At 37.9% G+C, this 13,227-nt stretch overlaps 1 protein-coding gene across 4 annotated transcripts in view; it reads right to left on the reverse strand.

Annotated features, from left to right (window-relative positions):
- The window catches only part of POU2F1 (POU class 2 homeobox 1), a 195,722-nt gene that overhangs the window by 44,747 nt on the left and 137,748 nt on the right, over positions 1 to 13,227 (reverse strand). For all 4 annotated transcript variants that reach the window (XM_043450202.1, XM_043450207.1, XM_043450222.1 and 1 more), the window contains 5 exons: positions 10,857 to 10,957; positions 7,253 to 7,306; positions 5,249 to 5,368; positions 2,267 to 2,455; positions 744 to 870 (listed from right to left, as the gene is read on the reverse strand). In XM_043450202.1, coding sequence (XP_043306137.1) covers positions 744 to 870; positions 2,267 to 2,455; positions 5,249 to 5,368; positions 7,253 to 7,306; positions 10,857 to 10,957 — 591 coding nt within the window. The remainder of the gene's footprint in view (positions 1 to 743; positions 871 to 2,266; positions 2,456 to 5,248; positions 5,369 to 7,252; positions 7,307 to 10,856; positions 10,958 to 13,227) is intronic.

Below are 13,227 nucleotides of genomic sequence, written 5' to 3' on the forward strand. Positions count from 1 at the left end.
AGTATATGCTGGACCAGAGAACTGTTTAGTTCATTAAAGGGGCAGGCTATCTTATCCGTTAAAAGTGGAATAGGTATGTGTATAACAAAAGATTTTTGAATGATTAAGAAAAAAGGCTAAAAAACAAATAATGAGGAAGCAGTAATGCACTAATATTCCTTGGGTTGAAGCCTCGATACTCTAATACTGTGTACAGAGATTCCATTAACCAGCCCAGCAAACATGATTGCACTTATACAGAAATAACACAACAACAGTTGGCACTAAAAGGCCTTGAAGATTTTTTTTTGTAACTCCCTGAATTTGTACAGTTTCTAACATGATACCCTCTTTTTCTTAAACTTCAAAAGAAAACCAATGATTGTTAGAAGCATATACTTTCAATGCTCAAATCCTCAGCCCACATTCTTTGAACACATTCCCATGAAAAACTATCAAAACATTAGAAGCAATGTATCCAATATATGTTCCGCAGTTGAAGAATTTCATTAAGACTTTTGGTCAAACTCACAGTACTCCTTACTCAGTAAGCACATGAAAGGCAGGGAGTGATGACCTTCAATAATGAGGTATGCATGACAAAGTTTTTCTCAACATGAATATTGAGCTTAAAGTTAGATAAAATTTTTAAAAAACCACTGTTTTAATGTACAGCTTCCGGGCCAAAGTATAATAGTTACCATCTGTGTCACACAAGTGGACAGCCTTGGTGTACCACTAATGACCTTTAAGGAGGGGCTCACCCTGCTGGCCCTGGGGCGTCTGTGAGATGATAAACTGCGCTGGTTGCAGGTTGGTTGTTGGATGGACCAATACAAACTGCTGCAGGTTGAGATTCTGCTGTTGAAGTTGTTGCAGTTGTTGCAGATCCTAAAAAAGCAGGATTAAAACATGGATTGGAGATTCTGAAATAAAAGTGTGCTTAATCTTAAGGTTCCCAGATGATGAGTTCTGTCATCCAAATAAAAAAAGAGTTAATATTTGACATTATTATAAACTCCTAACAAGGATGTGCTCTGGATATGTTCCAAAGTATATGAATAAACCTGGAGCTGCGACAAGGACATGCTATTTCTATGAGCGTATATTGTGTCATGACTTATGCTAAAACTAAATTTCAATAGTTAAATGCTTATGGTTGTATCTTTAGCACGTAGAGACCGACATGAGCTTTAAAAATCAAGTGAGAAAAGAATATGTTGCTATTTTAAGTGACTGAATTTCCTCTTGTAGAGCAAAAGTGTTATGTCTGAACCTGCACCAATAAATTAAAAGACGTATGAAGTTTGGCACCAGCCTAACTCAACTAGAAAACAGTGCATAAATTTTTAAAAAAGCTATCCATATAAAAATCTGATCTATAACATATTAAACTTGCTTATATTGGCTTATTATTTCATAATTTTTAATGTCCTTGCATGCATATTATCTTATTAGAATAATGTCAAGGTAGAGTCTCACAACTTAGACATGAAAAACATTTATTTGGTAATGAAAAAAATGGGCAAAATAAAAACTATTACATAATAGTCATAAACATTAGTCTGACATCTATTCTGTACTTATAGTTTATTGACTTTTTTTTTAATCTTTAGTTAAATTCTAGCTATAATTTAAGCCCAGTCTGAGTCTTCTCTGGTGGTGTAAAACAATTATCTGCATTGGACTCATAATAACTCTTCATACGTTTCACTGATGTGACTACTACTTTTTTCCTCTCCTTGAGATAAAGGTTTCCATTTACTTTTCCTCCTTGGTAGAACTGTCTATGCCTCTCTAAATAAATTTTTATTACCTCTGGATACTCTGCCCTAAAACGCAAAAATTAAAGCCAAACAACACTCCAGTGCAGTTCTGCACAAAGCTAATCACCCTGTAGCAGAGGTGATTCCCAGCTGCTCTCACACGGGTGGCAGCATTCACTGCAGAGCACACGAGAGAACGCATGCCTGCCGTAATTAGCTAATTAAATAAATACAGTAATCCTCTGCTCCAGAAATATGCCAGCTAATTATTCAAGAATTGCCACCTAATATAAAGTTATTCAAATAATCAGTTATGTGTTTATAATACCAACTCAAATAAGCAAACAAACGTATTATTTCTAGTTCAGTAGTAAGGAAGGTTTCATCACTCACCTCACTGAGTTAGAGCTTCTCAGGCCTTTAAACGCCCACACTAGCAATCAGAAAGTGAACTTACCACCAGAGAAAACCTGCCATTTCACTGCCCCCTTCCCGCCCCGGCTGTGAGGTCCCTCACTCACCTGCGCGATCTGAATGGGCTGAGACAAGGGGATCTGCGTCATGGGCGTGGCGGCGGAGGCGGAGATGGTGGCCCCGGCAGCGCTGTGCTGCTGGCTGGCGGAATGCTGCTGCACGGCGGCCGCCAGCAGCTGGGCCTGGGCCTGGGCCTGCTGGAGCAGCAGCTGCTGCTGGGCTGGTGTCAGGGTCAGCTAGACAAGATCAGGACCGGCAGTTGGAAAGGGCTGAAGGAGATGGGCCCCTAGCGCAAGCCAACTGCTTTGAAGTAACTCAAGTGGTGTTAAACCACAGCTACCCAACTTCATATGGCAAGTAGGAGGCTAAAACGGTCATCAGTGACCAAGCTACCGTTACTTTCAGACCATTTACATTAAAATAGTGGTCCTCACTCTGGACTTAGTCATTCAAGCTTGCCCGAGGCCCAAGGGTTCAGGCAAAAAAAGTAATTAACTAGTAAGCAAGGAAGAAAAGAATCAATATTGACAGGAAATGAAAAGAAATTTACACCCAACAGAACAGCAAGGATTAGTGATATGAGTAAGGAACAAGGATGCTGATTTGACCAGGAAAGAACTGATAAGGCCCAGCTTCTTCTAATTAGCATGAATCCCTGCCATATTCCATCACTTTCATTATGTTCTAAGACATGACTAAAGATTATGAGGTCTATTTCTTTTCCAAGTCTCCCTACAGACTCCTCCCCAACAATCTTTTCTGTTACTGAAAGCATTGGGTCTCTGCAACTTTACATCCTCTTTCCAATATATTATCTCTGTGAAAAAGGTGGTGACAGACACTCTCTTTGGATGCAAATGAATCCCAATGCCCAAGTTTGACAGAAGCTCCAGCCACATGAACCTGGATTCCAAGTGTCTCTTACTATTGTCAACACTAGGCACTCAAACAAAACCCAAACAAGAAAACAGGAAATGTATTTGAAGATTTAAACTTGCTTTCAAAATGCAGCTTATTTCAACCACACTTAAAGTGTTAAGTATGTTCTACCTTCTTTTTGGTGACATGTTCTGATCAAATCAAGAAGGAATATTCTGAAGAGCAAGTATGTCATTTAGTGGCATAATCCTTTTTCAAAAAAGGTCCAGTAAAATTTGTGTATTAGACAGAATCAAAATTAAATCATTCAAAATCCCAATACCCATCAAGATAGATGTTTATAAATATTTTATATAATATGTAAACATATTAATTTCTACTAATGGGATTTTGTAAAACAATTCTGCAATGACTCTTAAAAGAGCCTTCCACTACCAAAACATACTTAACTGAAATGAAGGAAATAAAATATTTTGTAGGTTGATGTGATATGAACTGAATAACAAACAACTCTTCCTTACCACTCCTCTTGACTCCCCCACAAAAGATAATTTAAGACACAAATTTTCAACATTGGAAAATATTTTTAATGGGGCTTCTAAGCAAAGACATCCGAAAAGCTAAAAGCTTAATATACTTGCACAGGTCAATTTACTACCAATATTGAAAGAGACATGTGTACCCCAATGTTCGTCACAGCACTGTTTACAGTAGCTGGGACATGGGAGCAACCTAAATGTCCAGCGGCAGATGAATGGATAAGCTGTGGTACATATACACAATGGAATATTACTCAGCCATTAAAAAGAATGCATTTGAATCAGTTCTAATGAGGTGGATGAAACTGGAGCCTATTATACAGAGTGAAGTCAGTCAGAAAGAAAAACACCAATACAGTATACTAACGCATATATATGGAATTTAAAAAGATGGTAAAGATGATCCTATATGGGAGACAGCAAAAGAGACACAGATGTACAGAACAGACTTTTGGACTCTGCGGGAGAAGGCGAGGGTGGGATGATCTGAGAGAATAGCGCTGAAACACGTATATTATCATATGTGAAATAGATTGCCAGCTCAGGTTTGATGCATTGACAGGGTGCTCAGGGCTGGTGCACTGGGACAACCCTGAGGGATGGGATGGGGAGGGAGGTGGGAGGGGGGATCAGGATGGGGAACGCATGTGCACCCATGGCTGAGTCATGTGAATGTATGGCAAAACCACTACAATAATGTAAAGTAATTAGCCTCCAATTAAAGTTAAAAAAAATTTACTACCAATAAAAACAGATGACATTTATTGAACGCTATGACATGCCAGACACTGTTCTATGAGTTTCACCTACATCATTACTCTTAATCTCTAAAACAATACTGTGAGCTAAGTATTATTAACATCTGCATTTAACTGAAGGAAACCTGAGGCACAGAGAGATGAATCAGCCAACACAGTATACTGAAGAGCTGGGATAAGACAGCAGAGGTTTCATTTTAGAACACTATGTGTGTGCTCGGTCACTCAGTCATGCCTGACTCTTTGTGACCCACGGACTGCAGCCTGCCAGGCTTCTCTGTACACTGAATTTTCCAGGCAAGAATACCGGAACAAGTTGCAATTTCCTACTCCAGGGGATCTTCCTGACCCAGGGATCGAACTCGTGTCTCTCGCATCAGCAGGCGGATTCTTTACCACTGAGCCACTTGGGAAGCCCCTTAGAACACTATACAGTAATTTAAAATGTTTTTCTTTTATAGGTACTAATCCATTCTTTAACTTCTACTCTGCAGTGATGTTATAACTTCAAACTAACAACCACTGATACAATTTCATCACTGTAACTATTTCAACCACGGGAACATGATTCCACTGCATGATGAAGCAACAGTTGAAACACTGGTTTAAAAAAGTCCTTAAGTTTACCCAGAGCCTATCTGCCATAGTAAGAACAAATACACTCATGACAACTCATGAAAACTCATAACAAGGACAGCTCTTTTTTCTGAGCTGTTTACAATGTAGAGAATTCCTTTAAAGACATATGCCAGGTATAGCCATGTATCTGCTACAGTCAACAGATCTAATCAGATATTGGCCAATGGCAGTTTGACACAGAGAAAGTTTATTACAAATCTCAGTGAAAACTTACCCCGGTTATCTGTCCTCCAGCCAGCATAAGCTGGGTCTGGGGGATGGCCGCCTGCACTGAAGGCTGCTGGGAAGGCTGGCTTGGCTGCTGTGAATCCCCCGATTCTTCACTAGGTTTAGACTGAGGGGTGGGGGGAGAAAAAAAGATTTAATCACTGATTTTTTAAAAGTACTAATTCCATATCTTAAGATTTAAAACACAGACTTATCTAATCATGAGTTTTCCAAATTCACATTTCCTTTCTTATCAATCTTTGTCTTTTCCTAATTTTATGTATTAAGTTTTCAGATTTTTTATTCCAAAACCAGCAAAGCTGCTTAGTTTTTCTTAATTTTTAAAAATTTTCAATAATTCTTCTTAATTTTTAAGAAGAAAAAGTAATTTGGTCTTCTGCTAGTCGACAGAATTTTTCATAAACACAAATCCTTAACTCTGGAAATAAGGAGTAAGAATATGTAATGAAATGAAAATATGTAAGAAACATATTTTCAACCTGTTTACACTAGACAGACCCTCTATCTCAACATTTTGACATGTCTTTGGTGGTCAGTGTAATACTTCCCTATATACCATCTCAGAAATTGATTATTTGACCCACTGAACTTTTCAACTAACCTTTTAAAGAACTATAAATTTAGCATTCCCCCATCAAATAACACACAAGCTTAGAGGGAAATGCTGCAGCCAAGAGGGAAAGAGAACATGATCCTGAAAGGGGCACTGAGAGAAAATTTTATGGTAATTAAAACTGGTTATGCAGAGCATTAAAATTCTGCCTAGATTTGCATATTTCCCACCACCTGTTTTGGGGACTGCAGTGAGGCTAATTAACATAAAGGCTCTGATTAATTCTGCCAGTCACTGAGAGATAATTACAGTTCAAGACTGTAAACATTCCACAGTGGAGATACAGCCTGTTTGCCAACATCTCTCTAAGGGATAAAAGTTTACCATGGCAACCAAGGCAATTTTCCACCTCCTCTCCCTCAAAAGGGAAGGTCACATTATCTCCTTTTCTTTTCTCTTCTCGTCTCCATGTGTTACTAGGTCCATATTTCACTTGGTTTCATGGAATGCTCAGTCCAAGGTCTTTAGTCATCAGCAACACTGAAATCAACCTTCCAGAATACTGTTTTTCTCTCTCGACTGTTAGTTACCTAAACACTATAATGAAAGGAAGCAGCAGGTTGACTGAAGTATTATGGAGTAATGCATAAAAAGTGAACTTTGCATGTTATGCTGAATGGTTCATAAGAACAAAGCACCCAGATTTAAGTTTTGTCTTTAAATTTGACTGTATGAAGCCCATTAATGTTTATAAATAGGTTTAATTGCAATTCTCACACTCATGACATGGCAGAGCAGAGAAGAACCTTGGCAATCTTCAAACTCATCCACTTAAATACATGCAGTTGCCCCTTGGTATCTACAGAGAATAAGTCCCAGGACCACCCCCACACCCCCAACCCCCTGCCCCAGACACCAAAATCTGCAGATGCTGAAGTCCTTCACAGTCAGCTCTCTGTACCTCCAGATATGGAACCCAGGGATAGGCAGGGCTGACTGTCTAAGAAAAAATGAGCTCCAGGAGGAAAAGTGACTTGCCAAAATTCATACAGCTAGTGAGTGGCAGCATGAGAATTCAAACCTAAGACTTAGGTCTCTCACTCTATTGTTCTTCCCTCTACTATAATGTTTTCCTAAGAAATGAAAAATGATAAATGGCTGTACAAGTTAGAAACATTTTTACTGAACTTCCAAATAAAACCTTGAAAGTAGACTTTTCTTGTTCACCTTTGGACATTCACAGTGATGTAATATAAAATGGATTTTTATTAATGGCAATGATTATCATTATTTGAATCTTTATGAGATTCAGTAAGAAAAGAGTAATACTTCTAAGTATTTTCATTACAAAATTATTGCATATTCGTTACAGAAAATTAGAAAAATACGGTATAAATGAACAGAAAAATGGATCCACAGTCCCATGTCCCAGCTCACCTGTACATTCAGAGACTGAGCAGCAGCCTGTAAACTTGTTCCAGCGAGCTGGACCTATGAAAGTAAAGCAATTGGAGAAATTCTAATCGAATACTGTTGACATCCATCATTACAGCCTGTTATCAACAAGTTTCTATAAATGTGTGTTTTATTCAGAGCCAAGCATACAAAGAGGTTTACCTTATGGAGTTGAAACTTTATGGAAAAGCTCACAGTACCTCCATCTCCCAGCAGAAAATGCTGTTAAAATTTCTTTTCTGGAGATGTTGTCCCACACTAAATTTGCATCAGCAGGCATGCCACACTTGTATTGGACATTCCTTACATTACATTGTTTGTACTCACAGGATACTTAGTTTCTCAAACCTTAACTCATCTTCCACATTGAGTTAAAGAACATAGAAGCGGGCTACTTGTAGACATTACTTTTACCCTTAAAAACAATCAGAATTATCTACTCATTCTAATTTCAAAATTTCATGTATATAAAAGTAAAAATCTTATATATATATATATATATACACACACACACACCCCACCCACATAGTCAAGTCCTTAAAATATTTATTGTCATAACTCAAAAATCCTAGCTGAAATAAAGAATCTGTCCTATAAGCCACATATGAAAGTCTGTCAGAACAGTTAATAGTAACACTTCACACATTCAAAAAGTTCAAACCATGGTTATATTAAAATAAGGATCATCATGTGGCAACCACGATAATAATAACTGATTCAGGCAACTGTCACTAATTGATGTTCTCACTAATGGGTGAAATCTAAGGAGTAACATGATATTTACATATTCTCTCCCTATCTCTCCATACATATTAATTATAAAGGGTAAAATAGTGGGAAAATCAGGAAGACAAGTGATCACAGTTAAAGCCACCAGTAATGATACATGTTCCTTCTACTATGATGCACTTAGAAGAATACAGTATTATTTACAGTGTATTTCCCTCTAGTTCTAATTGTGATGAAACATCAGTCAAATCTAAATTGATGAACGCTATATAAAACAACTGGATTGTTATATAAACTAGGTTTGAGTAAATGGAAACCTACCCTAGAATGGCAGCAGTGGGAATTAAAAGTAGGAAACATGGAAAGTATTGCAAAAGTACTACACAGGGTCCTGGAAACTGACTGGACATAAATTAAGGGAAAAAAATTACAGATTACTCCAGGGTTCAAATTTGGAAGACTGAAAAAATTTATCATTAACATGATAATTCCATTTTGGATTTAGCACACAGCATCAAGACTTCCTGAACTTAAAGTTTCTTTGTGAATTTATTTCGATCATGATGTTTCTCAGTAAAAATTTGTTGAGGAACACAAGTCTTACAGTACCTCCTTATTAATTATGAGGAAGAAAGTTAGTTACCTTTATAGTAGACAAATCTGACACCCTACCTTAATCAAATGATCAAATTCAGTACAGAATAATGGGACAAGTTGACATGCATGCTGCTGCTAAGTCGCTTCAGTCGTGTCCAACTCTGTGCGACCCTATGGACAGCAGCCCACCAGGCTCCTCTGTCCACAGGATTCTCTAGGCAAGAATACTGGAGTGGGTTGCCATTTCCTTCTCCAAGTTGACATGTACATACATACACAAAATGTATGTGTACAAACACAAACACATAAAGCATATATGGTAACATGGTAATAGTTAGTGATACCAGATGAAGAGCTTCTGGATGAAAACTGTTCTATTGTTATTCAATTTTCCATAGATTTTAAAGTTTCCAAAATAGAAAGTTGAAAATAAAAAGTGAGAGCATCCCTTTACAACTCCATTTGCTAGCTCCCAACATCCTTTGGGCTTCCCTGGTGGCTCAGATGGTAAAGAAACTGCCTGAAATGCAGGAGACCTGAGTTCAGTCCCCGGGTTGAGAAGATCCCCTGGAACAGACATGGAACAATGGACTGGTTCAAAATCAAAATTGGAAAAGGAGTATGTCAAGGCTGTATACTGTCACCCTGCTTATTTAACTTACATGCAGAGTACATCATGCAAAATGCCAGGCTGAATGAAGCACAAGTTGGAATCAGGATTGCCGGGAGAAATATCAACAACCTCAGATATGCAGATGATACTACTATAATGGCAGAAAGCAAAGAGGAACTAAAAAAGAACCTCTTGATGAAGGTGAAAGAGGAGAGTGAAAAACTTGGCTTAAAATTTAACATTCAAAAAATGAAGATCATGGCATCCAGCCCCATCACTTCATGGCAAATAGATGAGGGAAAAGTGTTAACAGTGACAGATTTTATTTTCTGGGGCTCCAAAATCACTGTGGATGGTGACTGCAGCCATGAAATTAAAAGACGTTTGCTCTTCGGAATGGTGAAGCTGAAGCTCCAATACTTTGGCCACCTGGAAGAAGAATTTGGTGAAGAGCTGACTCACTGGAAAAGACCCTGATGCTGGGGAAGATGGCATCACCGACTCAATGGACATGAGTTTGAGCAAATTCTAGGAGACAGTGAAGGACAGGGAAGCCTGGTGTGCTGTAGTTCCTGGAGTTACAAAGGGTCAGACTTGACTTAGCGACCGAACAACAACATTCTTTAAAATGTGGCTTAAAAATTACCCTATGATAAAAATCTTACAATATATGAGATGAGCTAATCATTTCTTTCTCTGTACTCGTAAGTTTTACCATCCGTTCATTCATTTGTTCAACAAGTAATTATTGAACATCTATTATTTTATGTCCATATGTGTTTTTCATTGAACCTCCACCACTAGTACCAATCGGCACTACCAAAATCACTACTGCTGACCTGCACAATTTGCACACTAAACCAGTTCTAGGGTTTACATGAGGTTAAGGTTATATGAGGGTTATATGAGGTAAAGACCAACAAGTTGTGCAAAGTAATGCTTTAACACATAACTGTGAACATAAATCAAGCAGTTGGACACATTCCTAATCTATCTCCCAAATGTTTTCATTGTTTTATTTACTTTCAATTTGCAACCAACTCCCATATCCTCAAACTCTTGGAGAGTCAATATTTGTTTTTATATTCCTTTTCTGTCTATTTTAATGATAACATATGGATGATAGATTTAGAGCCCGCTTTGGACTTAGGAGAAATTCACATAATATAAAAGTAAAAAAGCTGAACCCCAAACCAGGATGTTCACAGTCAGGCAAAGCCTCTAAATGGTTGCCCAAATGTAAATGGTTTGAAATTGCTTTAAAGAAGGAATACGAGCTGTGAACTCAAAGCCTTACACAGCAGGTCTCAGGCAATGGGTGTTAAGTCATTTTGCATGACTTTGTAATTTACTGTTCAATACTTTCAGTGAGTCACCACAGACCACACTCACAAAAACAGTACCCAGTTGTAAATGTATCTGTTCATAACAAGGAACTCTTTATCACACAGCTGTGGGGTCAACAGCTATACAGTCAACTAAGGTAAAGGATTCCCTAGCAACCATTCAGAATGACACAGTTAGATGCTGGTAACACCAGATTTAAATCAACTTTAAAAGTCCCACATGCTGAAGTCACTTTACTAAGCCCTAGCATTCCATGTCTCCATGTTTCACTCTCTCTCACAGCTGAGCAGAACCACCTACCTGATGGAGATGTCCAAGGAAAGCCTGGGCCTGGGCTGTTGAAATCGCTCCTCCAACGGGCACAGGCTGCTTCTGAAAGTCCAGACCATTGGTTTGTGTGCCTAGGAAGCAAGCAAAATGATATAACTATTGAAAACACAAACACTGGAATGAGCACCAGATTTCTCTCAAACAGGTGCATTTATCAAGCACCTGTTTTGTACAAGCATTTTTCTAAGTACCTGTAAGGAGGAAAAGAGATTCAAAAGGATGAAGAAATACAGTAAAATGATTTATCTTCTAAAGACAGGACTGCATGACACGCACATGGATGCAGATAAAGCTTAAGAAACAAAACTATGAATAATAAATTTAATCATAAAATCATGTTAGTTCAAAAGTGAAAGCAGCAATTAGAGCAAGTGGGGTCAGAACAAACATGAGACCTAAGGTGGCTTGAAGAAGAGATTATCGTTATTACACTGCTGTAAAGACTGGTAGAGACAGAGCTCTTACGGGAGTACCAAGGCTCTCTTCAGTCTCTCCTTTCTCGATACATGGCTTGGACAGAAGAAATTAACAGGTGACTTTGCCAAGACTGAGATGAATTTACTCTTAAAATGCTTTAATAAACGACAGTAAAAGCAATCATTTAGATAAACAGAATGATCTTACTAATGTACAGACTGCTGCATACATCTAATTAGCAGGGGCCCTGCTGTCATCATCATTTTCTAACTGTTACGTCAGTCAGCGCCTTTAACCACTTATACCGCAATCTAACGTAGGAACTGGACTAATTTATGGAAAGACATACCACCCCACTACCCAGAAATACTTTCTAAGAACATACTACATTGTTTTCAAATTACTATGTCTAGGTATTATTTAGAAATAACCAGAATGCTTTGTAGTGAATAAAATATAATGGACTATGGGAACCTGCGAGAATCATTGAGTCACATAAACATGGTAGTGAGCTTCCATTTCCTACCACTGGAATATCTCAATTTCTCTTCCTCAGCCTCCGTGTATGTTGACAGAGCAGACCAGTTAGAAAAGAGCAAGCTAGAAACTTAAGGTAGTATTTCTAAAAGGGGGCTAACTTCTGCCATTATATATTCTAGTTAACTTTGAGCAAATGCATCACTTTAATAGAATTAATTAGGTAGATCAGATGACTCACAAGAACTATTTAAGGTTTGAGATAATTATTTAAAAAGTGTACATATATTTCACCTCCTTGAAAAATCTCATAGTGATTGTTCTCTTCTGGTTTTTCCTAAAGTTCCTCATAGATAGGAAATATAGAACTTCTTACATATACATAATTAATGATACTAAGAGTACATGCTTGCATCAAGTAGTGTGAGACACTAGTATGAAATAAAATTTACTTTAAATTTCATAAGCCACAAACAGAAGTTTCACTATTTAAAGTTGCACATTTTTGTCAATGGCTGCTGTCTCCATCTCGATGCAGGAAATCACTACTTATGTCAAGATTCTAAGACTGTGTACCATTAGAGAAACAAGCTCAAGATACATTAAATAAATCAACAAGGCTAAAAGAAGATAAGATTTTGAAAAACAGAGATTAACACATCACCAGTTGAAGTCTTTCAGAAACAAATGTTTCACTCTAAGGAGACCATGAAAATTCCACACACTGGTTCCATTCTTGAGTTCTCATAAAAATAACAAGCTTTTTGTAAATCACAAAGAACTATACAGCACAAGTTTGACTGATTTCTGGTGTACAAAGCCTATTCCAGTGGCCTACACGTAATGCTATTTAAGTTCTCTGCTCTTCCTCTTGGGGGTAAGGAGGGGTGGCATAAAGTTATGGTATCCAAAGCATGGTATGATCAAAACACTGAGATAACAACTCAGACAACCAGAGATCTAAGATGCAAAGGCACACCTTTTTTTTTTTTTTTTTTTTAATTAAAGTGCTGAGGCTCCACTGGGATGTGAGAGGTAGAATAAAGTAGATACTGCATAGAAATCATTCTCGTAAAACATATTCTGAGCTAAAGAAAGGAGAAGGCAACAGATACACACAGGCATAACCTCATCAGACTTCAATATGAAGACAGCATGGAAAAATAGGAACGCTGGGAGCCAAAACCAAATGTGTGCCTGAGAAAACAGCAGCACTCAAAGGAGCAATCAGGGAAACTGAGGTTGGGGGAGAAGGCTGAATTACAGATGCAGATTAGCATAAGACACAGCACTGAGTTTCAGAAACCCTAATAAAACATCTAAGACAAGTCATCCTGAGGAATTTAGAATGACAGAGGTCAGAGCTAAAGAACTTGTAAGGTTATCACTAGAACAGTATTACTGAGGTAAACTTCACACCTCCTTATCTCACTGGTGAAGAAACAGA

The sequence above is a fragment of the Cervus canadensis genome, chromosome 2 (genome assembly GCF_019320065.1).
Source record: "Cervus canadensis isolate Bull #8, Minnesota chromosome 2, ASM1932006v1, whole genome shotgun sequence".
NCBI classification, from domain to species: Eukaryota; Metazoa; Chordata; class Mammalia; order Artiodactyla; family Cervidae; genus Cervus; species Cervus canadensis.